Raw genomic sequence first — 26,889 nt, 5'->3', positions numbered from 1 at the left:
AAGGGAGCACAGTTTAAGAAATACACCAACTTAACTGCAGCTTTTGGTTATTATTACTCTAGTATTGTCCATGCATCAAAATTACTGTATAGATATTTCATCTTCATTACCTGTAATTAAAATCACCATTCATTTATGCCACTGCGTATGTACATGCACAGCAAAATGAGTAATCCATAAAGGCTGTGGTTGATTATGAAGTGATAAAGCCTACACATCCCACTTTGATGGGAGACTGCCCATAGCAGCCATTTATAGAGCTGTTCCAACCTGAGCAATAAAAAATAATTACTTCTAGGGCTCCCAAGTGACACAACAGAGAAGTGTTTGGCTGCAGATCGTGAGTGTGCATATCCCCATGATACCACAGCCATCCTTCTCTATGCTTCTAGATGAAGCAACACTAGCTCTTGCATGAGGTAGAGGGCAGACAGTGCTTTCCACCAAGCAGTTTGAAGATGCAGTTGGCTGGCAATGTGTCTCCGGGGTTAGCACTTGATAGCCTTCAACCTCCCTAGTTCTTCAGCAATAATCTCTTCTTTATAAGCACTTAATGATTTATCTCTTTCTTGGGTAATAGCCTTTAACATGTGCCTATTTACTTGTGTGCATCATAGTTGTCAGTGTGAAGAGTGCAGACCAAGGTATAGTTATGATAACTTCAGAATGGTGCATAGACAAAATGACACAAGTGAAAGACTCTGGCCCTGTGACCTCCTGACCCCTGCTCACCTTAATGATGCCTTGACAGGTGGCGAGTGGCAGCCCCACCAGACTAGTGTTGTTGATGGACATGATCTGATCTCCGATGCTGAGCTTCCCTGAGCGTGCAGCTGGTCCTCCGTTCATCATGTTGGCTAGAATCACTGTGGGCAGGATGGAGCCCCAGCCAGACTCCACTATTACTACACCCAGAATTTCACCCTTCTGCTTTTCCAACAGCAGCTGTGGGGGGCAAGAAATGGGCAACATTTATTCAATTAACAAACATCTGCAGTAAAATATTCCACAGCATTGTTACATTAATAGAGTAATATGTTGCAAATTCCCAAAGCAAAAATACTAAATTGGAGAAAGCAGAAATACACAAAATCTTCAAAGAAAGCACCCTCCAGACCAGAGCATATTTTTTCACATATCTTCAGAGATCCAGAAGTGATAATGCCTCTCAGTCAGCTGGTTCTGAAACTAACTTACAAAATACGACGCAGCAAGTTCAGAGCAATACTGCTGACCAAACTCAAATCAGAGTAAAGCCAGTGCAATAAAGTGCAAGAATGCAATTATTGTTTGCTTCAGTGTAAAAAGAAATCTTTGAAATGAAACATTTGTTTTTATTAATTAACAAACCTATTCCCCAAAATTCCCCAGTTAGGGTACGATCAAAACTGCAGTTCATCATTTTATCCGAGAAAAATGGCTATTATTTCTGATCTGTATAATAATCTTCCACAAACAGCGAGTCAGTGATTAACTGTAACTCGTCTTTTAGAAAATGATCATGGATAATTTCCTCCATTCGGAGTATCAGACTGTTCTGTTTCGCTTGCAAATGAATACACCAGTAATAATTTGACTGATTCTGTTCAGATGTGAATTTGACATTTTAATACAGGCAGAGATACATTAAAGAGATACAGTAAGAAAGGCGGAATCAGTAAACAAAAAATTAGAAAGGCAAAGACAGTGCAACAAGACTTGTAATGAGTAGTGTTAAGTGCTAAAGTACTGACTGCACTGAAGAGAGACAATAGGAGGCAATTAAGGAACACAATCGACTACACTATAGTACCCCCCAAAAAATTGGACACAGCAGCTCATTGACTATTCTCTTGGACTGAAAGGACTGTTGAGTAAGAAGGAGATATTTGTACCAGCAGCCACAATAACCAGCAAGCTTCGCAGCAGTCTGAGGCTGATGCATACTCAGCCGGAAAGGCATTAGCCTAGGTGTTTTACTGCACATCAGAAACTCTGCAGCACTGCCCTAATGTCAATCCAAGAAGCACAACAGCCACAGGATAGATGCTCTAAAATAAAGCACTTTGAAAGGTCTTGACTAAACCCTTCTGTGCTGCAAGCAAATATCTAGATGTTGTATTGATTTGTTGTGTATTTTTAGAGCAGTCGAGCTCTTTTTTGCAGTTTGAAACAAATCTGATTCAGTGTGTCCGTTTCAGTTTGAAAACAATCATACAGCAAGGTGGTGTAAGTCATTTCCACTGGCCATTGGATCTCAGTTGATGACACAGTGAAGATAATTACATTGCCAAAAGACATAGTGGTTCAACTTATATTACAGTAAGTTTGGATATGGATGACCCAGCTGAGGTTTAGCTTTGCTGTGGAGGTGTAGATGCCAGTGTTATTTCCAGGTCCAGATTCCAGACTTATTCCTGCTTAAGTACCTGCTTTTATAATCATTGTCATTGTGCATACACAATGGTACAAAAAAAAAAAGAAATGTGTTTAGCAGCTCTGATATTAAAAAGACAAAAGAATCATGAAATAATAATAAATAGAAGCCAAAATAACATTAAAAGCAAGATATAAACAATACGAACAGCAGTGCAGTGACAGCTTAGTGCTGTAAGTGATATAGTGCAAGAGGCAGCACATATTGACTAATGTAATGGTGATCCAGCTTACTGAATATACACAGCTTTCTGTATGTATGCAAGTCTGTAAAAGCTTTAACCATCTATTATGCAAGTGATTTCTCTCTAACGGCTCTTTTCTTTATAGAACACTCAAATGAAAGAATTTTGTAATATTACTAGGCTCAGACAGAGCAGAGCCATTCAGAGATGGTCAAGTGTGGAATATGCACTGACCTCCTTGCAGTTCTCTGAGTTGGAGAAGTGGATGAGGTCATCGTTGTACATTTCCTGTGTGTTGATGATGTCACTGTACTCTTTCTGGCTCAGGTCCTCTGGGTTGATGCCGTTAGCTCGGAGGAACTCCTGGTAGGCCACGCTGAACGCCTGACCGATAGACTGTGCTATGAGCTGGGCCTGGACCACAACAGAGGACAGAAGAGAAACAGGACAGGCCAAATCAGCATGTGACTTTCAGTATGAACAAGTATTAAGATGCAAGACTTCATGTAATTCTGCATAATACTGTAAGAACTGTGCCTTTTACTATTATAACAGATGGTTGTAGCATGTAGCTATGCTTATTCAAAGCTGGCCAGACTTCATTCAAACCTGTATAATGCTGCTCAGTATAACAGATGAGATGTGTCAAATCTCTGATTTTAGACTGATGGCACTACTCTGGCCTGGATCACTTTCATCGATTTGTACACTTGAAAGCAGGTATGCTTTGTGTACACACACACACACACACACACACGATCTGAGGATTGGCAAATACTGTACTTGAATCTGATCTGATACACATTGCCTACTCTTTTGTTTTACAAAACATCATGACGTGATATGCTATGTTTATGTTTATGTTTGTCAATCAATATGTTTCAGAAAAGTGAAATGAAAAACTAAAAAAAATTAAAAAAATAAATCAGAAATAAAACATCTGTTCCAAAATCTCTCCAGTATTTCAGACCAAAATTGGGACGATTCAGTTACTACTTAATGCTGTTACCCACTTGTGTAATATCGAAACCATTATAAACCACTTAGTCTCTTTGAGGACATGCCTACACAAAGGTTTGCTTAAATGCTTTAAAGATAATTACATTTTTTATACAGGAAAAATCAGAGTCAAGGAAAATAATAACTGCAGATGCTGTCTCATTGCCATGCTTGTTTTTCTATTGGCCTCTTCATGACATGCGCTGTAATACAAGATCATTTTGCAACATGTTCATGTGATCGGATTAAAACATGAAACCAGGCTGCTGGACTGTGCAGGAATGGTCGATTCAGCACCTGCAGAACCGCATCAGATATGCGGGAGTGTTATTGCATAGCCAGCTGAACAGTGTTGAAGGCTGTGATGGGACTAAAAATAACTTTGTTCAGTGTGAAAGTGCAGGATGCAGTCTGAATGACTCATCTAATAGCACACAGGCACACTCAAACTTTTTCACTTGGTTTGTATATCAGAGAGGGTAATGAGTCAGTAAGAGTGAGCAGCAGCTGTGCTGAGGAGGAGAGCTGGTTGGTTTTCTGAACTACACAGCAACTTCCTGAGACTGGATTTCTAACTTCTATTTATGCAAGTTAAAAGTAATCATACATAAAGGCAATGCCAGAATAGTCATTTTATGATTCAATGTTATTTGCAAAAAAAAAAAAAAATCACCTCCTGCTATTGATCTTAAGGACCACATGCAACAACATAAGCAGTGCAAAATTATCATCCATTTTCACCATCATGATCACGTGCCATCCTACTGGACATACTGTTTCGTAGGGCATCCATACTGGGATGAGTTTACATTCACAGGATTTCTAGTCGAATGTAAAAAAAATATCTGCAACAAACTATTGTAAATTTTGTACAATATGTTCAAACACATTGGACTAACAAATATATATTAAAAACATAGGTTTTACTAATAGATTTGTAGTCTACATGAACTGCATGCTAACTGCAATGTGATTGACTAAAACTAAAACTGCTTCACAAGTCTGCAGTAGAGAATCTAGTAAAAAAAATTCAATGAAACATTTCTATTTTTGGGTAGATTATTGGTTTCCGCCCTGCCTCTTCAGGCTCCACCCTCAAAAGTTTACAAAAGCAGGATGTCTTAGTAAAAAACTTTAAGGGGTAATCAACTGTGTTAACAGTTTAACCACTATTTATAATTGTATAATTCAAATAATTTTGTAATGCAATGCTGTGAAAATGTAGTTCATAATCACAGTATGAACACTGTTCATTCAATCAACTCAGCAACTGCAGATCTCATTTATCTTAGCCAAGGTCATAAGGGATATTCCAGAAAACTGTGTACAAGGCAGGATTCAACCCTAGATGGGGTGCCAGTCTACCGCAGGGTGTCACACACATTCACACACTAATTCACACCTAGGGGTGATTAAGTATAGCCAGTTCAGCTTCTGGCATGTTTTTTTGGGGGTAGATACTTCTGAAGAACCTAGAGGATAAAGTAGTTACTGAAGAATGGATTCATGAAATAAATTTAGTTTACCTTTGGGAATAAGTTACAATAGTTCCAAAAATTTACAAATCTTCATCATGAGAGTTCATCAGTGTATTTATGTACAATTAACCTGACAGAAAAAAAATCCTTAGTCTATAGTTAAAACCATGGAAACTTAATGAATGAGAAGCGACAACATGCTGGCATGTGTAGATGACAGAAAACACATCAAACACCACATATACACACAAACACTTTCACACTATCTCAAATGCTAGACTAGTATTAGCCAGTGCTACCAATAAGTGGAATCAAGATGTTTTGTCCATGTAATTTTTGTTTTCAGTCTTACATCTTCAGACTCGAAGACATGGCAGATCATCTTGTACTGTTTCTTGGCCTCTGGAGCACCCGGGGTGGTCTCAATGCAGTCCTGTGAGGCGGAGCGCGGCATGCGTCTGCGTGCCATCAGAACCACGATGTTTCCAATGTCAGCGATGTATGAGATAGTACGCAGGGCATTGTCCATCATCGTCTCCTGTAAAAAACAACAACAACAGCCATAATGACAGCATCACTTCTCTTCCAGACATCCATAATATTTAAGACCATTTTTATCAAGACTTTTTTTTTTCACCAGGCTTACATAATTCATCATATCTACTACACAAGGACTGACAGTCAGGACAGGAATCTGCCTATTTCAACCTCAAACTACATATTGTTTCTTACACTGTGGGCTCATACTTGCTCCAATCTGAAAATACTGTTCATTATCACACAATGTTATTGATAAGAGCTCCCCTGGTGCATTGACTGTGGTAATCTGGACCACAACCCATTTCTCATATGATTTACTTTAATTGTTAATCATTTTAATTGTAATTATTTTCTTATATTCCCATAACAAGTTGTGCTTTATTCCTTGTTATCTGACATCTGTAGCCTATGTTTTATGTAGTTCTAAATTTACTCTACCTGCTCATAATTCAGTTTAAACTCGGAAATTAAATGTCATCTGTGCAATTGCCAGGGGATTCATGTTGCATTTCAAAGACTTATTTAATTTTCTCTGGTTTTACCTACAGAGAGCATCTATTAAATCACAACACTGCAATTACACCATGTACCAGTGTATAGTCTGATGTATGTATTTAGTTTATATGTTATAGTTTGATGTCATTTAACCCATGAGAAGTTGATCTGCTTTAAATGCTAGCTAGTCTACTTCAAGAGAACAACAATGCCATTAGGTAACCTTCTATTAGTCTGGCATAAATATTCATTAAATATCTCGCAAAAATTCCTCATGTGATGATTTCAGTAGGACAAGCGGTTCAATCCAAAGACATAACAAGCACAAAACCCAGTCTGAGCTCTTCTCTGATTTTCTGGAAAACAATAAAGCATTCATTATTTGGTTATACATTATGGCAACACCTGTTGTGTTTTAACCTGATTAACAAGGTGAATGTGGGTCAGTTAACAGCATGTTGTAGCAGCATTTCACTTTCTCTCCCTCTTACACCTGCTCAGATAAACATCATTACTCAGTCAGCACAATAAATGATCTAATTTGTGCGTGCATGCAGGCCACACACAGCCTTTAACCTTTTCCAGATAGAGAGAGTACAGATCAGATCCATACATTTTCATTCTGATCACACACCAGGCTGCAGGCCAGGAGAAGACAATCGCTGCCCTAATCAGCCCTGCTCTCTATGTTCCCCCAGGGACAAGGCTACTGGCTTTACAATAAACGAACACCAGGACACAACCTAACAGTTCCTGTCTTAATTCATTGCCTATGATATCAGTGGCAACCTACAAGTAGCAAGTGTTAAATTTATCACTATTATTTGTAATGTAAGTAAAAGAATGTAATAATGTAACTACTATCAGGATCTAGATCAATGTAATTATATTACCATACACATAATATCACAGAATTGTATTATGAAATTATTGATGGTAGCTTGAAGAATTATTTGATACCCAAGGATGCATTAAAGTCCTGTATGGGAATCGTACAGGCTTCTGTTTACATTTTGTCTGGCACAGAAATTAGCCCCACCCTCAAAGGACACCCAGAAGGCATACACATAGCATCCACAGCATCAGTGGGGTCAGTTGGACATGTCAGTGTGTTTATCAATTTCAATTATTGCACTTGCAATGAATTATACTGGTCTTATCGGGGATATGGTGCACCTAGTGACAATGTAGCATGATGCTAACTGTGTACTATTACTGCAAATGACTTCTGTAAGAAACATGGGAATGAAAATTAATTAATAATCTAGAATACTGTCTCATGGAAAAGAACAAGGCAGGTCTGGGAACGTGCAGTATCTGTTGCTGCATGCTTCCTCTCTTGTTTGGTGTGTGAAGGAAACAGAGCCGTGTCAGGCAGGGAGAGACACTGCATTGCAGTACATACAGAAATGCACAACGTCCGTGCCAGGCTGCCCACACACTGCTGTTCAGTTAGGCTGAGAGCACACCCAAACCTAGCCATACAGAGATATAAAGACTGACACAAATAATGCCTCAGTATGAGTGAACGGTCATGGTCATATACAATGCACACACACACATTCAAAGAATTAGACAAAAACTAAAGCCTTTTATTTTACATCAACACAGTTTATGAGAGAGCTGTACACACACACTGACAGCTTGCAGAGCAGACTTTGGCTTCTGAAAGTAAACTCAGAGCTGCTGTTATGTTTCTTCTTGAACTTTGGTGTAAATGACCTGCAGCCTCACACTGATTATCGACAACAGAACTTCATCTCAGGTGAACTTTTCTGAAAGGAATCTCACTCAATGGCAGTGGTATGCATATGTGTTTTGCCTCCCTCTTACTGAAATCAAAAGCAATAAGAGGAACATTGTTTCATTTTACTATGTACTGCGTCAGCTATATAAGGTTGAAATGACAATAAAAGCTACTTGATTTGACTTGAAAACTCTTTCATGCGTAATATACTGTATAAACACCTTTATATCCGTAGGTCTGTGCATGTGGACTACCTGCATTAATACAGACCACAGGTTTTCAGTAGGGTCCAAGGAATGAATTTTTGTTTTCATCATCTTGTTGAAAAACTCTATTTATGTCCAAGTCTGAGTCTACTGGCAGAGAGAACCAGCTTTTGGGCTGAAATATCATGATGGCATCATTTTTTAGAAAAATCCACCAACCACATCCTCAAAACAGCCTCAAAGTATCACTGCTGAACCTCCATATTTTTTTATGAGGTGCTTTTCTTTGTATATAGTCATCTTTTGTTGCTGAACATGCTGATAATGTTCATGACCATAGCTCTAATGATACCTGGTGAAGTACAGGCTTTGCATTTTGATGGTTGCTCTCAGGAAGAAATTCCAAATAGCTTGCTGTTTTAAACACTGCATTTAAAAATACGTATTTTCAAACTTAATAAACACAAGCATCAACTAAACTCTGCAATTTTAAAACTGTAGTCATTTCCCCTGTAGATTTAACTGCTTATGGGAGCTGAAAGCATATGACAAATTATATATCTTTATTTTCAAAGATATCTTGGGGGTGTCACTTATTAAGGAATTTATATGAGAGAAAATACTATTATATAAAAGTGGTTCAGACTGATTTATTTACTTTTTTAGATTTAATACAATAATTCTAGAGGGAACTCTCGGGACAGTACAAATATATTTCCTAAAATAATGAGACTTACACAACCTATAAAGTTCATCCCTCCTAGGCAAAACCTTGGAGATGTGTCTTATACTTTTAAGGATCGTTTATAATGCAGACACTCATTCTAGCAGCATTCTGATGAGACCTGAGACATTCTGGATTGCCCTGTGATTACATCAATATGTAAGAGGCTTTTTAACAGACTGCAGCAAAGCTCTGCCATCACCAGGTGAACATGATGCTGCAGATGTATCCCTCAGAACCAACCCTCTTGAAATAAATATGTACATTCGATTACTTTTAACATTAAATAATAGAGTAATAGTAATTGAATACAATATGTTAAACTGTAAAAATAAAAATTGCACGTACAGGGGAGTAGAAATCACAATTAGAGAGTGTTTAATGTTATGAGAAAAATTATAAAAACAACATGCAATCATTTTGTCTTATTAATGATTGTGGCAAAATTCCAACATGTTTGTCAAATTAATAAATTAATTTGTCTCTCATGTTGCACTACGGATTTCTACAATAGTTCCTAAAAACACGATTTCGCTTACCTGTGTGTCTGCATTGAGGACTTTGATCCTCTGGGTGGAGATGAAGAGGTCCACCTCCGTCAGTGTCTGTGTGTCCCCTTCAGAGTTCTGTAGAGAAACCCAGACAAAGTACAGATGAGAGAACGCTCCCAGGTGGCACCCTGAAGCCCTCTGAACCTCTTATAAAGACCACTGGGGCCTGGAGATAATGTGCTCCTTGGCCTCCATTGAAAGCATTTTAAATGCTTAATTCATAAATCAGAAATTAACACAGGCTGGGCTTCCGAGGGCCAGGACAGGCCAGCTGAAGTAAATTGAGCTATTAATATTCCACATAGGACAGGAAATGGAATGGTGACTGCTTGTGTAAAATGTTAAATAGCAGTGCTTGTCAGCAACAACTTATAAAATCATTAAAAATATATATATTTTACATCTGATACATCTGAACACACAGCATAGTCAGACAGCCATTTCCTTCATTAATAAACACTGAGCACATGCTTAGGGAACGAAGAGATTAACAAAGCAAACAAACAAATAACTGATGTACGTAAAAATCAACCAAGCAGGAGTTCAGGAGTTCAAGAGAAATCGAGAGATGTATGTGAGATGGCATGATGCAGGAAGATGCAGAGAGGAGACATAGGGGTAAGCTGGCACAATGATTAGTTGGTTAGAAGAAGACCAAGGTGTGACTACAATAAGTCAAAAGACACACGACTTCTCTCAGTCAAAATCAGTCTTGAAGAATTGTTTTAGGCGTAGCTTTAGCAATTGGACTAGTACATTAACAGTATATAAAAGTCTCTAGTCATTATGGTCCCTTTTATATGTTTGTGAATACTAATCAACTAAATTCATCTTTTAATCTTTTAATTATTGAAATTTTCACTGTGACCAACAAAAAGCAAAAGTACTCTCTAATCTCATTAGGAATTAACCTGTATTAGCGGAGTTTACGTTTATCTAGGCAATATTTATTTATCAGTATAAGTATAGTAAAAATAATCGTATGCAGAACCACTTAGCTGCTTTCTCTCATATCACGCTAGCTTTGCCTCCCTGCAGCTTCTCTAGCTTCTGCACTAAGTTAATCACTGTAGTTAAAAAAAAAAACAAGGGCATTTCTAATTACACACTAAAAAACCTGACCCTCATTACCATTATGCAAATACGTAAGTGAGTTTTATTTTAAAAAGCAAACTAACAACATTAATCAGCTTAAAATAAAACGCACAAGACCTAATTAAATAAATCAAATTAGATTTAGATTAAATTTTAACACTTGTGTAATTTAGTTAATTACATGTAATCAAATTGAATAGTTAGTTTTTCTTAGTGCATGGTAATTTAAATTTCTGTTTTAATTGACCTGAACCAACCAATCATAATAATTTCAGCTATAAGAAAACATCTCCATGACTAAAGTCCTGTTTGTGAGCTGTTCTCCTGCAGGGTGAGAACAGTTCTCCTGCCATTTCAGTGGCTGCGGGTGATTCATACCTCTGATATCATGAAACTCAATAAGGACCCATGACAACTGAATTTGTGTGAATCTACCAAGCTTTCTCTCTAGTTTTCCCTATTTGCTACATCTCAGATGATACGATGCCACACCGATGTCAGGTGAAAAAGAAATGGTGCCAAAAACTTCATGTGACATGCAGGGAGAGGAAGGGAGATGAGATTGATTTTTCTCTTGGTGTTTAATGGGTAGTGTGCTTTTAGTGCTCAGGTTTTTGATTACACACCGCCTTTTTCTTGATTTTGGCTGCCTTCTGAACTCTCTGTGCAGCGTTGGGGTGGTACAGGGGTCGCCACATGTGGGAGGCGCAAAGGAGGTGGCAGGAAGCCAAAAGAAACAAATAAGCATGTTAGAACAAACAGGAAAGTAAACAGGCAAAACATCAGGTGTGGAAAAATTGATCCATGTGATCCATTTGATGACACATGTTCTGTCCAAATCAAACAGGCACTCGTTTGCTCCCATACAGACAGACTAATTCACCTGGCATGCAAATATGGGGCTGACAACCATCATAACACGAGCAGGAAAAGGTTAATTATATTATACATTCAGATTTGAGCTGGGAAAGATAAGAAGGATTATGCATGCTGAATACGTATTTGATTCAAACATCTCTCATCTGTTACGAGGCAGCCTGAGTATGTATGACACCTTGTTTACTGCGCAGACTTCACACTTAAAATGCAACACAAATGGTGTTTGTTTGATAAAGATACCATGCTGCATTTGTTGTCTGGATCACACAGATGCAATCTGTCACAGGGGAGTTTACAGAGCGTTCCAGCATAAAACTGGCGTTTAATGTTACTTGTTATTTGTTATGCAGTATTCTGCAGCACAGTTCTGAATCTCTTAGCCTCTGTGTTTTTCATTCTGTTCACTGGTAATTTAGACACCGTAAATAAAGAAACAATGAAAATCCTTATTCAGTCATTTAAACCCAGGAAGACTGAACTGAGCGAGAAGCAGGAAAAGCATATGGTTTTACCTGACATCTCAACATTATGATAAATAAAAGTTTCCACAGATTTCCAGTCGACCTGTCTCGTGTGTCTAAGTTAATTCGAGTGAATACATGTGGAATTTACTACTTCTAATTTTCCTAATATGACAATTAGCAGAAAAGAGTTATACAGTGACTGCATTAGACATTCAGAAACAGAAAGAAACAACCTACTGCATAATGTTTGGTACAAATGAATAAAACAACACTGGGCCTATTGTTTGATTGTTTGATCACATTGTAATTCTTGTTAAGAGGATTATGCTTGGAGGATTTTGAATAATTTAAAGATTATTCAGATTTAGAAATGAGACCATGAGCCAGCTAATCCGCACAGTAGAGTGTATATATATATATATATATATATATATATATATATATATATATATATATACACTATATTGCCAAAAGTATTCGCTCACCTGCCTTGACTCGCATATGAACTTAAGTGACATCCCATTCCTAATCCATAGAGTTCAATATGACGTCGGTCCACCCTTTGCAGCTATAACAGCTTCAACTCTTCTGGGAAGGCGGTCCACAAGGTTTAGGAGTGTGTTTATGGGAATTTTTGACCATTCTTCCAGAAGCGCATTTGTGAGGTCACACACTGATGTTGGACGAGAAGGCCTGGCTCTCAGTCTCCGCTCTAATTCATCCCAAAGGTGTTCTATCGGGTTGAGGTCAGGACTCTGTGCAGGCCAGTCAAGTTCATCCACACCAGACTCTGTCATCCATGTCTTTATGGACCTTGCTTTGTGCACTGGTGCACAGTCATGTTGGAAGAGGAAGGGGCCAGCTCCAAACTGTTCCCACAATGTTGGGAACATGGAATTGTCCAAAATGTCTTGGTATGCTGAAGCATTCAGAGTTCCTTTCACTGGAACTAAGGGGCCAAGCCCAGCTCCTGAAAAACAACCCCACACCATAATCCCCCCTCCACCAAACTTTACACTTGGCACAATGCAGTCAGACAAGTACCGTTCTCCTGGCAACCGCCAAACCCAGACTCGTCCATCAGATTGCCAGATGGAGAAGCGCGATTCGTCACTCCAGAGAATGCGTCTCCACTGCTCTAGAGTCCAGTGGCGGCGTGCTTTACACCACTGCATCCGACGCTTTGCATTGCACTTGGTGATGTATGGCTTGGATGCAGCTGCTGGGCCATGGAAACCCATTCCATGAAGCTCTCTGCGCACTGTTCTTGAGCTAATCTGAAGGCCACATGAAGTTTGGAGGTCTGTAGCGATTGACTCTGCAGAAAGTTGGCGACCTCTTCGCACTATGCGCCTCAGCATCCGCTGACCCCGCTCCGTCAGTTTACGTGGCCTACCACTTCGTGGCTGAGTTGCTGTCGTTCCCAAACACTTCCACGTTCTTATAATACAGCTGACAGTTGACTGTGGAATATTTAGGAGCGAGGAAATTTCACGACTGGATTTGTTGCACAGGTGGCATCCTATCACAGTTCCACGCTGGAATTCACTGAGCTCCTGAGAGCGACCCATTCTTTCACAAATGTTTGTAAAAACAGTCTGCATGCCTAGGTGCTTGATTTTATACACCTGTGGCCATGGAAGTGATTGGAACACCTGATTCTGATTATTTGGATGGGTGAGTATATATATATATATACTATATACACTATATATATAACCGCACAGCTTGGAAAATAGTTTTGGCTGTAACTTGAACGATTGATTATTATTAATGCACTCGTTCTAATATGTTATTGTCTCTACAGACACTCCAGATAATCTAAGAATATTAATAATAATAAATGTATTTTTTATTGTTGTTTCACAAAGTAAAAACTATAATTACTGATGTGGTTTTAATATGAATGTTTAGGCAGCTATAACTTAAGTGAGAACAGGAACTAACATGTGACTTGGGCACTGTAATCACTGTCAAGACATTGTGGTACAAGAGGAATAACACAGGCGGAACATGTTGTTATATGAAAATTATTTAATTTATTTAATGCTTTACCCCCTGGCGTGCATTATGCACACACCCTCAGTCCTTTGCAACTTTGTTTTTCATGCAGTAGACCAAGTTAGCATCTTTGTACAAGGATACTCATTTAGTAATCACATCACGTCTCAAAAACATTCAGCTTTCTCCCACTCTCCCTTTCTCTCTCTCTCTCTCTCTCTCTCTCTCTCACTTTCCATTTAACAGAGGGCATGAACCTGCCTCTCACACTGATGTCCACTTCCTCAGTTTGCAGACCCCTGGCTGGCTTCTGGATAAGCGCTGCTTCATTCTCCCTCTTTATTTAGATGTATGAGAAACAGCAAAATAGCCTACAGGGCCAAACTTGCTGAGATTATTTTACATTCAGATGCATTCTTGTTTCTACCGTATTTCTCTCTTCGACTGGCATACAAAAAAAAAAAAACTCCTGAGAGAAACTGAGAGAGAAAGACGAAGTTATACACAGAGACTGAAGAAATAAGAAGGGGCAGGCAATAAGCATTGCATCAATACTGCATCAACTTTGACTGAAAGATCCAGTTCAATAAAACATGAAGCTTTATTCCGTGCATCTTGAACACTCAACACCTAAAGCAGCCACACATCTTGTTTTCATGGCTGGCATACAATAGTACAATAGACACCAGAATTAATCTGAATTCATATTAAGCTTAAGTAGGATTGTAGCGAGAAACCCAAAATACTGAAAAAATATGTAAAATTAAATATGTAGAAAAATGTTTTACACACGCCTGAGGTAAGAAAGTTGTTCTATTACTAAAGATGCGATGCAGAAAAGCGTGACAGAGAAATTTTCAAACAAACAATTAAAGTTTTTCCTGATTTAATCAACATAAACTACATTAAATGTCACTGTGACCAGGATAAAGTAGATACTGACGAATGAACATCAGATGTCAAATTTATTTATTTCACTATTCAAATGGTGTGTTTTTTTTCCCCCTCCTAATCACTTTGACAGCTTCAGGAATTTTGCAGAGCGGTAATTAATGAAAATGCAAATTAATTCACAATTTCTTTCGACTCTTTTAGATATTTGATTAAGACTGTGAAAACTTTGAATGGAAATCCAGCAATAGAGAATCAGGCACAGATGCAGTGTTAATAGGTTGCTGTAGGAAAAATAGAGATTGAGTGGAGTGGAGAGAGAGAGAGAGAGAGAGAGAGAGAGAGAGAGAAAGAGAGAGAGAGAGAGAGAGAGAGAGAGAGAGAGAGAGGCTGAAAGAAACAGAAAAATAAAATTGAAAAATGTGAGAGACTGAAAGAGCTCAAAAGAAAAATAGCGATAGAATAGCGTATAAAGTGAAGAGAGACAAAGATAGATGTAAGAAAAATAAATATAGTGAACAATAAATTGTGGTCCTGATACAGAAGAAGAATGGCGAGTGAAAAAAACTGAAATGGTAAGTGGGGACAAAAAGCAAGACACAAAGAAAGAGAAAATGAGGGAGATGGGAGAGATAGCGATTACAAAATGGACAGTAAAATTAGTGAGAACAGTGGTGAGAAGAGATGTTGCTTTAAAAGCCCTTGATTCATGTATTATTTATGCATAAGGACATTTTGAATAAAATGAGATATATCCCATATATCCCTGCAAGTACCAACAACACTTTTTTCTCCACTGCAAACAAATTTTTTATAGCTTGATGGAAAGTCGTTTCGGCTCTCATGTTAATGTCCATCCGAACATTAGAAAAGAAGAGAATGAGAGAAAATGAGAATGAGAGAGAAAGAGAGAGAGAGAGAGAGAGAGAGAAAGAGAGAGAGAGAGAGAGAGAGAGATAGAGTGGCAGTGAAGCGTTGCCATGGTTTCATTTGGAATGGCTTTTGATGGATGAGGCACATTTACAGATTCAAGTCCAGTGGAAGAGTTTCAGCCGTAAAGCTCCACCCCCTGTGGAGCTGAGACTGTGAGTGTGTTTAGAGGTAGGGCTACTTCTGCAGTACTCACACACATGTGTACACTCATGTCTGACTACTCAAACATGTTCCACACAGCTGCTACATGAGTGCCACTGCTCACTGTGTACCTTCTGTGTATCTGGAGGAATAAAAACAATAGCCACTCTGGGGTAGACAAAACTATAACAAGCCATGTTGTTGATCTGTAAAGTTATAATGTTGACACTGGCGTATTTGTTTCTGCTGAGTGGCATGGAGCTGTCACAGATCATATGTTGAGCTTTTCAAAACACTTGTTTGCTCTATCTTTGCTATCACAGTTCATGACAGCACTGCATATCTAGTATTAATAAGCTGTTTGAATCAGGTGATTGACCAAGATGGTGCAGGACACATGGGCAGGAATCTAGTGTACAATTTGTTATAGTCAAGGGTAGCTCTGGTATTATTGCCTCATCCTATATGCAGCTCATAAATAGGTGAGACCAGAAAATAGGGGAAGAGAGAAAGTGTATCATGCTACATCTAATATCTATATAAGAAATAATATAATAAAACAAAAATAATGAAATGGACATTTATCAGCAGCTCTTCATTGAAAATCAAGCCTTTTACACTGTTGAAAGAATGGCAGGCATGTAGAAACACAGATGTAACCAGCATCCTGATCTCTGTGTGCCAGATTTTACATTATGGGGTCCACATGGAGCTGGTTTCCTTCCCATCTGTCACAGAGTGTGTTTCCACACTATGGGCTAATTCGGACCCTGACTTAAAACTGCATTGGCAAGATAAACAGTCCTGGGATCACTGGTGTGTGATGGCCAATCTGGCAACCCGCATTTAATTAAAATTGTTTCTGAGAATATATCCATTTTCAATAATGCCATTCAAGTTCCCTGCTTTTATACGTCAAATAAAAAGTTCTGAAGAAAAACCCACAAATAAACTAGTCACTTTGATTCAGCGGCAGGGCATCATAATGCATTCACAAATGCACTTGCAGTTGGCACAGAGCGTGGCAGTTAAAATGCTGTCGTCCTAGCACACAGAGAAGGAAAGAGATTACACCCTGCCACAACTAATCCCATAAACACTGATTAGACAACATCTCCTGGGGTGTAAACAAACAAATCTCATCTCAACTCATAAAACCAGGACTCAGCCATATTAAATGACATATTATTGGAGTCACTGGAAAATGCAAACAATGGCAGTTTTTGGGGGAAAGAAGGAAAGGTTATGAAAAGGTTTAGACAGAGAGTTTCAGCTTTAAACTCCCTGCTACAATACTAATAAAACAGAAAAGCCCTATAGTCTCTAAGCCTCACGCAGGATTATCAGACACTCCATATAATTATTAAGTGTTTCACATGAGCAAAATAGTACAGCTTGTCCATTTTGCCTTAATGAACATGCAATTTAACCCTATGGTGCAAAATCCAAGGTTGTGTGCAAATTGATTCATTTTGCCTCCACAGTGTGATTTACTCATCCTAAAAGCCTCCTCTAGGATAGCAACGGAGTGCACGAATTAGTACGACCAAAGAGCAAGTGGTGCATTTGTGGAAGCTGTTTCCTCTGGATAAAGACTGAATTAAAGCTTTTACTTTGTCTAAATAATGAGAAATCTTATCCAAATCATGCGGTAGTGTCTCAAAAATCAGGGTGTTTTCAAAAATGATGGCATAATTGTTGCAGTAAATACTAGATCTTCATCACACCTCCAAATCCAAGAGGTTTACTTTCACGTATACAACAGATATATATATATGTATATATATATATATATATATATATATATATATAAATATATATATATATATATATATATATATGGATTTTTCCATCTTCACTGTGAAATTACAACAAATAAAAATAAAAATCTGAAATACGGATTTTTAAAGGAAAATATACTTAAAAAAGGTAATAACCTGATTGCATAAGTATGCACACCCATTTATTATAGGGGATGTGGCTGTGTTCAGAATGAATCAATCACATTCAATCTCATGTTCAAAACTAATTAAGCTATAGCTGCCGTCAATTAAATTATTCTTTAATTAACCCCAAATAAAGACCAGTTGTTTCTGTAAGATTTTCTGTAAGATCTTGGATTATTCTGACTGCAGAAGTCAGGGTGCGTAAAGAGCATGGTGGAAAAACATAACATGATTTCTCCTAGTATATTCATATATTTATATCACAAAGACCTGCCAAGACCTGCAACAGGGGTGTGTAGGCATTTTATATCTATTCTACCTTATAAACAGAGAACACACTTATGACTCACTGCCTTTAATCACTATATATATGCCCAGTAATTGTGAACACAATTTATCTTACTGCACTTGCAAATATATAAAACAGAATAAAATAATAACAATAAAATAAATCAATATATTATATTAATGTTTTTATAGTAAAGTGGTGCACACCATAGATTTCCCGGAGTTAGCACAGTTACAGAAGTACAAATGTACACTACCGCTCAAAAGTTTGGGATCACTTGCATATTTCAGCTTGATTTTAGCTACGGAGGAAGACTCCATCAGCCAATCCGTCTTGTGGGAGATGCTCCAGGAAGCATGGGGTGAATGAATGCCCAGGCTGTAATTGCTGCAAAAGGTGTTTTTTTTTTTTTGATAAAGGCAACGTTTGAAGAAAACATTCATCATTTCCATCAAAATAATTATTTCTAACTCTGAAATGTCAGCATGTCCTGTTCTTTTGCTATAATTTCTATTAAGACTAATTTCATGTGTGTTTCCTTGGAAAACAGTAAAATTTTTGAGTGATCCCAAACTTGGGACTGTATGTCTTACAATTATGTTGCTATATAATGAGATTGCAATTTCACACTGTATATGACAATATACTCTGTATGAATATATTAATTATTAGTTCAGTCAAGCATATAATTCATATTATTTCCCTCTTAATCAGCCAAGTCCTACTGCAAAGTTGTCCTATAACTAACAAGTAAAGGAAGCTTACAGTCAGTTGTTTATTACTTTGCCAACAGAATGCCTAAATCTACATTACATTCACAGCATTTGGCAGATGCCTTTACCTAGAGCAACTTACATTTTATCTCGTTTTATACAAATGAAGGTTAAGGGCCTTGCTCAAGGAGCCAGCAGTGGTAGCTTGGTGGACCTGGGATTTGAACTCACAACCTTCCAGTAGTCCAGCACTTTAACCACTAAGCTACTGCCTCCCCTCATCTAGACACGCTTGCCTCAAACCAGGTCAAGTTTAATAGCTCTGGCAGACTTTCTTCTGACTTCTGACAGTGTATGCTTCTGTTAGCTGTAAAAAGAAGCTAGACATTTTTTCTTCTTCAGAACAAAGTTTACTGCTGCAAACAAGCACTGCACTGAGATTCATAAGAAAAAGAAATACATACATGAATACTAGCATACATCCATAACACAGCTATGGAAGTCTGATATTCTATAAAACAGTTAATTGTTTAATAACGGTATTACTGAGATGAGGTGAATGAGTGTTGCTTTAGACATGTTGTCTGTACAGGGCTACACTGCTAGATTCCCCTAGTTGTTAGTTGTTAGCAAAATTAAACTCATAGCTCCAGTGCTAAACTAAAGAAACTAAAGACAAGGTTTGTCTCTTTAATGTATAGTATACTGTATATTGAAAAATTATTTTTTCGGTAATTTACATTCACCATGGTTTACCAGAGTTCTTTAATTGAATAGAAATTGCTTGGAAAGTAATTTGTGTCTTCCTCTTTTGACTTTTGTACCTTTGAGGCCCTTTGAGCATTTTGGGCTGCAGAGTGTCACTCAAGGACCCAGCGATGGTAAGACAGGACAGGACAGGTAAACGCTACACCAATGCTACACCACTAATGCTACACCAGCTCCATGCTCAGGTCAGTCAACCCGATCTGTCTCAACCTAAGACAGAACCTACTGTTTCTACCAACTTCTGGGTCTCAGCAAAAGTAATGCATCATGTTTAACTACCACCAATATGCACAAAAAAAAACTTTTGTTGCATTCGAAGCTTTCTGAAATAACTGATATAGTCTGACTCTGTACCTTGACTCGGCTCACAGCTTCCTGTGCCTGCATCATGCGGATGTTTTTAGACGGGTTTCTCTCCGACAGCAACTGCGTGGAACCCAGGTAGTTGGCAGCAAAGATGATCCCATCAATAAGGTCCTCAGGCTCACACGGCCCTGGAACTGACAGAATTAAGCACAAAAAAAGATCAGGTGCTGGAAATCTTTACCACCTCATTTGTTTAAAGCACTAGAAAAAGAGATAACTGCTATGACAGAATAAAATGGAAGAAATCATTCTTGAAAAAACAGACACTTCTTTTACAAATGCCAGAGATGCCATTTTCAAAACGTAAAGTTTCGCTGCATGTTTTTAATTGTTTAACTCTAGTCATGTTTTTTTTCTGTCTGTTAGAGCCACCCACAGTGGAGTAATACAAACTCCTTATAAGCTAAATCTGACTCCCTTCCTAATATCGTTTGACATCTCCAGATAAAAATATCCTATATAAATATGTATGCCTGGAAGTGTATATTTGCCTGTGAGCTTGTGCCAAGCCATGTAGTATATTTTAAAGAATGTACAAGGTTTCTGTCTTCTAGCATGTATATTGCAGGAGTAACGCTAGTGCACTGGTCCTCCTGGTAGCAAAAAAAGCTAGACTAAATATTGTGATTGTATTTGTGCAAGGACGGACACAGGAATTTATTTCCTGGGCCTTACAGAGTTATTAAGATCAGAACAGAATATATTAATCAGTTTTCCCCACTGGAAACATCCTTGTGATTGAGTCATTGAGAAAATGGAAATAAGCTACTCTTCTTTTGGTTTCCAGCGTTAGCTAATGTAGTGTCCTTTTTTCATGTGCATGCTGCTAAGGAACACAGTGACAAACTATAAAGTGTTTTCTTCAAATGAAATCTTCAAGTGGAGATATCCTCATCTGCAAAAAACTTTCTAATTAAACATTTTAAAATACTTTCAGTCATCATGCCAAAAAAAAAAGCCTAATGCTTTAATTTCTGCTTCTTTCATTATGGCACTGTATAGCTTGGTGGTTTATGTTTTAATTTTGTTGTAGAGATGATATGATGTGACATCTCTTTTTTCTGCCTTTTGAGCAGATCACCAAAAGCAGAAAAGAGGGAAGTACAAAGTGGCCACTTACCATCAACAAAGCTGGGGAAAGATGCTGTCTTCTTCGCTGGCTGGGAAACAAGAATAAACATCCACATAAGAAATGAAGAAGAAATGTGTGTATAATGAGCTTGGCTACAAAAACATTTCTTTTATTATAATTAAAACAAAAATTCCAGCAAAACAAAATGGAAACAAGAAGCTTTGGTGAACACAGAACAACAGCAAATGCACTGATTCTAAGTGTTGAATGGCTCATGACCCAGTCATCCAATGTTAAATCAGCATTCACAACATACAGGATCATGTCAATTATTCAGCCTCTGATCTCTACAAGCTTGTGGTGATGTGTCTGAGTGAGAGATACCGCAGCAGACTGAGTAATAGCAATCACTTTGTTACAGCCATCCAAATGGAAATACAGCACTGAGAGAGTATCCATGACCATTAATTGCAGTCTAAGAGAAGAGACCAAAAGCTGCATCAGTCAGGGTAATTAAATGAAGGGCATTCAAGAGGAGATGTATAGCCTTTTAGAAATAAAAATGCCATATGTCCTTGGCTTTGCTTCTGTTTTCTCAGATCCATGCACAATGACCTAGAAACTTCCCCACTAGATAACACTGCAGAAAAATACAGTTTACCAAGTTTCATATCCCTGAGAATGAAGTGCTGCATAAAGTACAGGATCTTCACAGGGTTGTAGGGAACCTATCTCAGGGGAATCAGGGCATTTACACACTACAGACAATTTAGAGTTGTCAGCCTACAGCATATGTCTTTGAACATGGGGTAGGAAAGCATTCTGTGCACATACAAACTCCACACATGCAGGGCAAAGGCAGGAATTGTGTTCCTAGGGGTGTGAGGCAAATGTTAACCACTTAGCCACCATGCACCCGATACAGGAGTTTGAAACATAAATTATAGAAACCTGATTTTCAAATTGCCCCACAAATTGAGACAGACTTGTGGAGCACTCAGAAGAAGGACCTTAAGAAGATGAAGACCTCTCCAATCAAATACAACACCCAGCAGCTTTAATAGAGACATTGTTCTGCTCGGTGAGGGGCCAAATTTGCAGACTTCGTTGAATGCATCTGAATACCAATGATACACTAATTATTCTCAAGGCAATTACCCAGTAAGAATGACTCTACTCAAACAATTTCTGCTCCTCCAAAAGCGACATTAGCTGAAATTAACACATTAGACTGTATGACTCTAAGAGACAAAAGGATCTGATTTTCTTGCTATTTAAACTACCTCAAGTAAAGCCAACTAGTGTGTGTGTGTGTGTGTGTGTGTGAGAGAGAGAGAGAGAGAGAGAGAGAGAGAGTGTGTGTTTGTGTGTGTGTGTGTGTGTGTATTAAGGTCTCCTTATTACCTATATCAACAGATGAAGAGGCAATTCCTTCACTCACATAGCACAGAGTAACAGGAAAACAATAGACTAGCTAAATGGAATTTGTAAAAATGTGGTTCAATTCCTGTAATAATCATACAGCTAATATTAACCACAGATGACAAATTAAAGGAAAAATTAAGAACAGCAGTGGGAAATTTTGGAGTAATGTGTTTGGTGCTGTACATCGCCAACATCATCGCCAGCATCATCAAAACACAGACTGAGGGAATAACTTTTGGAGAATGTTTTGAAGACACTTTAGGTTGTTTTTCGCTTTCTTAGACACTTCATGCTGCCTTCAATTTGTGTGTAATTATAGAAGAATTAGGAAAACTGTGATTCAACGAAATCAAGCTAGGTTCGTGTATTCAGCATTTTGTTTTAATTTTTCATCATTGGCTTAAAAATAGCTCCATCTCCGCCTGGAACAGAACATCTTGTTTATGCTCCATTTCATTAACAAGGCAACTGAGGAGAGGCAACTATGTACATTCAACAGTGGCCGAGGTGATTTTATTTAGAGGGGAAGAATGATTGCTTGTGTTTCATTTCAGCTGCAATTCACCTTTCAGGCAGCAGAGAAAATAATAGACACTTCCTTTAAGACATGTCTTTTTCTACATTTGTTCAATTATGATATGTATTATGAATAATGAATATTTTTATAAGAACTAAAATTGGTTCTGTAGGTCAAATTTTAATAATGGATCCACCTCAGAGACGTTGTTGTTCTCCAGAGGTCCATTGAGATCTGAGCGTTGCTGTTTTCTTGGCTGCTCTGCACTGTTTGACACCTAGAGAGACACAGAGAGGTGAGAGAGAGAGAGAGAGAGAGAGAGAAATGAAACAGGACCCCATCAGCACACTATATAAGGTTCAGTCTGCTTCCTCCAGGGATATAAACCCTCTGGATACCAGAGAAGCAATACAAAGCTTGTCAGATAACAAAAGATGAAGAATAGAAAAGATCAAAAGGAGAAGTGAAAAAAGCAATTTGACAGCCCTTGGGAAGCCCTTTGTGGCCTGTTCCTCGGTGGAATGGTCTGACCCATATCACCCCCAGTCACAGTTACACTAATTTAAGTTCCACTATGCGACAAAACTAACACGCAACAACAAAGAAAGCAAAAGCTTCTTGGTATATATACTTTTAACTGAACTTTGTCATGGACAGATAACTGCATATCCCTGGCATAGCACAGAACAGGCCACGTGCCCAGAATTTCAGTCAAACTAAAATTACTTGCTTAGAGATCTGGATTAATCTTGAGCCAGGGGAAGTATACATTATTATGTATGTTGTGATTATAGGCATTTTCTACAAGGTAAACAAATTAGCCAGTAAAGCATTTCTAATGGCGCCATCTAAAGCTGTCAAAAAACAATATCGCTAGTAGATATTTCTTGACTACGGAAAAAGGCAAACAAATAATAAAAAGGGAGAAGAGTTCCAAGCTGAGTGAGTTAGCTAGCTAGCTGGTTAGCTTTCTTGTTTGTTAAATGAATACACACAGCAGAGTAAAATAATTTAATATATCTCTTAAAAACTCATAAAAACTCTTCTCTTAAAAACATCTCTTAAAAACTCCTCACTTGTGTTGTGTCCACTTTTAAGTATGTAATATTTAATAATTATTTGAGTGTTGTCTTTAAGAATTCTATACACTTTAACTTGTGAAAGCAAGTTTGTTCCTGGCTTGAAGGAACATCTAACAACAGAACATGGTCCTAATTTTTGGACATTCTGTCATTTAATGGATCTCCACTAGTGTTTCACTATTTATAAGATGTTTACCAGCAACCAGATGTTCTGGGAACAGTGCTGTCACTTCCTACGCTCATTAATATTTGTCAGTATTTCTACACATTGAGATTACAATATGCCTCACAGTAACTGATGAGCCCATCGTGTTTCATTGTTATAGATAAATCAGCATTAATTTGTCTAAAACAATGATCACAACACCAGACTGGTGATCTTTAACATCAGAGATAGTCTCAAAGAACACTATAAAGGCATTGTGAAGACTCATTTGCATATATTTCAATTTTAAACATGACAAAGTCAGTGATTAGTTGCTAATCAAAATTTGCTGCTTTGAAACTCATAACCCTAAATAGAAATTCACCTAAAGTAATTCAGAGTTTTTCCAAAGCCATGCTCAAAAAAACCACAGCCTCCCTAGAGAAGAAAGTATAAATAATATTGAAATAGGGGGAGCTTACAGAATTTACAGGCAAGTGGAGACACATCTTTGTACTGGTCAACATAATTTATTTTCAGTTCTGTTTAAAGATTCTGCCACACCAAAGAGACAAGAGTGTGTCCTTTGTATAGATATTTTATGAATGTCTAGAGAACTTTGCCAAATATCACAATCTCTAACCCCACTTTGTGTAGCCCTAGATAAATAAATACTATAGATATGTCCTTTGAATGCGTTTGCCAAGGAGAATGTTGAACGCAGTTAATCAAACCCTTTTCTGTCTCGAAATAATAAAAAAGACAATATTGTGCTAAAAATGCTGTTTATCAGGTGCAATATGAAAAATCGACCAAATCAATAAATTACAGGTCTGAAATAAGCTGAAAACACTTTGATTATTTCCTTGACTTAGCACACAATCAGAGAAGCATGATCTTTAGAGGACTGCATATTGCTCTCATCACCTCCACTGCTCTTCATGGGAAAAATGGCATTACAATATAGTAGATATACACTGTGTACAACAAGTACAATAATCCTTTAGAATATGTTCAAAAAACAGAGCTATTTCTGGAGAACATAATTAAAATTACACACATCCTTATACAATATAAACCCAACAAAAATGCAGTTCCATTATATTATATGACGCACTAAACTCGATATCAGTACAAAGAGTACCGCTGCTAGGCCCAGGCCTAACTGAACTGTCTGAATGCACTCCCTTGTGATATTTCAAAAGCAATATTTGTTGTAACTTTCAAATCCCTATATGCTGTTATAAGAATATTGGCTTTTGCAGTCGTAATAGTGCAGATGTTTGCAATATGTAAACAAGTCCTCTAATCAATCTCCAAGAACCAAAGATAAATTAAGCCTCTCTCTCTCTCTCTCTCTCTCTATCACTCTCTCTTCCCCCTCTGGTTCCACCACCCCACAAATGAGATGCTAGGGCCCCAAAACAGAAACCCCAATCCCAGTTCCCATGCCCCTTCCTCTACTTCTGCCCCGACAGCTCTCTTTGTCCCAACAAAGGTAGACCCTTCATTGCCCATCAGGACTATGGAAAAGTGCAGGCAGCTTTGCTGGGACACAGGGGAAACCGGGCATTTCCATAACCTGGATCCCTGATGCAACTCAGGCCTCCCAGATTGAGCAGGAACATACCTCGTGGCAGTGAGTGTACTAGGGAGTACACATCAGGCCTTAGTGGACTTGGGATGTACTGTAACCAGACAACTGTCTATCAAAGAGATTCAGGGCAGGGTGTTGGAAAAGCGTGATTGCTGATAATGAAGTGTGTTCACTGGCATGTTCACAAGTATCCACTGGTGCAAGTTATCATTAAACTCTGAGGGCATAAGCATTGAGTAGAGGTACTTATTAATAGGGTATATCAATTAACACAGGACAGTCAACCAAGGAATAGACAATCCAGTCATTTGTACTGAAAAGTCATACAGAAATGCTATTCCATGCAGCCTATCATAATCCCATGGCTGGATATGTGGGGCTAGATAAAACTCTAAACCAACTCCTGGTTTTTTTCTATTGGCTGGGCATTTGCAGTGATGTTTGCAAGTGGTGTGCGGCATGTCGGAAATGTCAGCTGGTGATTCCGTTGGCCACCTCAAAAGTGCCATTGTGCCCCATTCCATTGATTGAGGGTTCCTTTGGCAGAATTGGCATGGACATCATTGAACCATTAAACATAAGGGCATCACTTTATGCTAGTTTTAGTGGACTACACAATGCAATACCAAGAAGCAATAAAAACAAGGATCCTGACTGGCTGGGTCACTTCTTTCAAGTCATGCACCCTTAAAAAATGTATGTCATGCACCTTCACAAATTATTAGAGATAATTCTGATTTGCACCACTGTTTACGAAGTTGAGGATGTCAACTACGAGGTCAGTCAAACATAGAGGCGACATGCTACAAATACACCACCTCAAATAACTGATCTCATTCTGTTGCCTAAGGTTTGATCATTAGGGATAAATGTTACAGATAAATAGTAACTTAATTTTAACTTTATAATTTTGATTAGGTTTCTGTAATTCTGTAAATCTGCTTTGAGACATGTCCATTGTTAAAAGTGCTATACAAAGAAATTGAATTGAATTGAATTGAATTAAATTTCACCCCAATGTTTTTGCCATTCTGGACAGCAAGGTTGCTGTGTTGCAGGGGGAATTTCAAATATGTTTTCACCTCTACCCCACTGCATAAACCTCATAGACTCCAGGCCCACAGCCACCCCTATTATTTACCTCAACACAAATGAAGGTAGTTTGGAAGGAAGTCAAGGCTATGCTCAACATAGGTAATGATGAAGTCACAAAGTGAATGCAGTA

The 26,889-nt window shown here is 38.1% G+C and overlaps 1 protein-coding gene across 4 annotated transcripts in view; it reads right to left on the bottom strand.

Moving 5' to 3' along the window:
* Positions 1–26,889, bottom strand: part of apba2b (amyloid beta (A4) precursor protein-binding, family A, member 2b) — an 88,909-nt gene that overhangs the window by 3,722 nt on the left and 58,298 nt on the right. For 3 of the 4 annotated variants that reach the window (XM_058382437.1, XM_058382438.1, XM_058382439.1), the window contains 8 exons: positions 23,037–23,117; positions 20,947–20,986; positions 19,815–19,960; positions 11,062–11,097; positions 9,329–9,415; positions 5,430–5,615; positions 2,835–3,014; positions 733–945 (listed from right to left, as the gene is read on the bottom strand). In XM_058382437.1, coding sequence (XP_058238420.1) covers positions 733–945; positions 2,835–3,014; positions 5,430–5,615; positions 9,329–9,415; positions 11,062–11,097; positions 19,815–19,960; positions 20,947–20,986; positions 23,037–23,117 — 969 coding nt within the window. The remainder of the gene's footprint in view (positions 1–732; positions 946–2,834; positions 3,015–5,429; positions 5,616–9,328; positions 9,416–11,061; positions 11,098–19,814; positions 19,961–20,946; positions 20,987–23,036; positions 23,118–26,889) is intronic. The other variant, XM_058382440.1, reaches the window with a different exon arrangement.

This window comes from Hemibagrus wyckioides, linkage group LG27 (genome assembly GCF_019097595.1).
Source record: "Hemibagrus wyckioides isolate EC202008001 linkage group LG27, SWU_Hwy_1.0, whole genome shotgun sequence".
Lineage (NCBI taxonomy): Eukaryota > Metazoa > Chordata > Actinopteri > Siluriformes > Bagridae > Hemibagrus > Hemibagrus wyckioides.
This window is presented reverse-complemented; position numbering and strand designations above follow the sequence as displayed.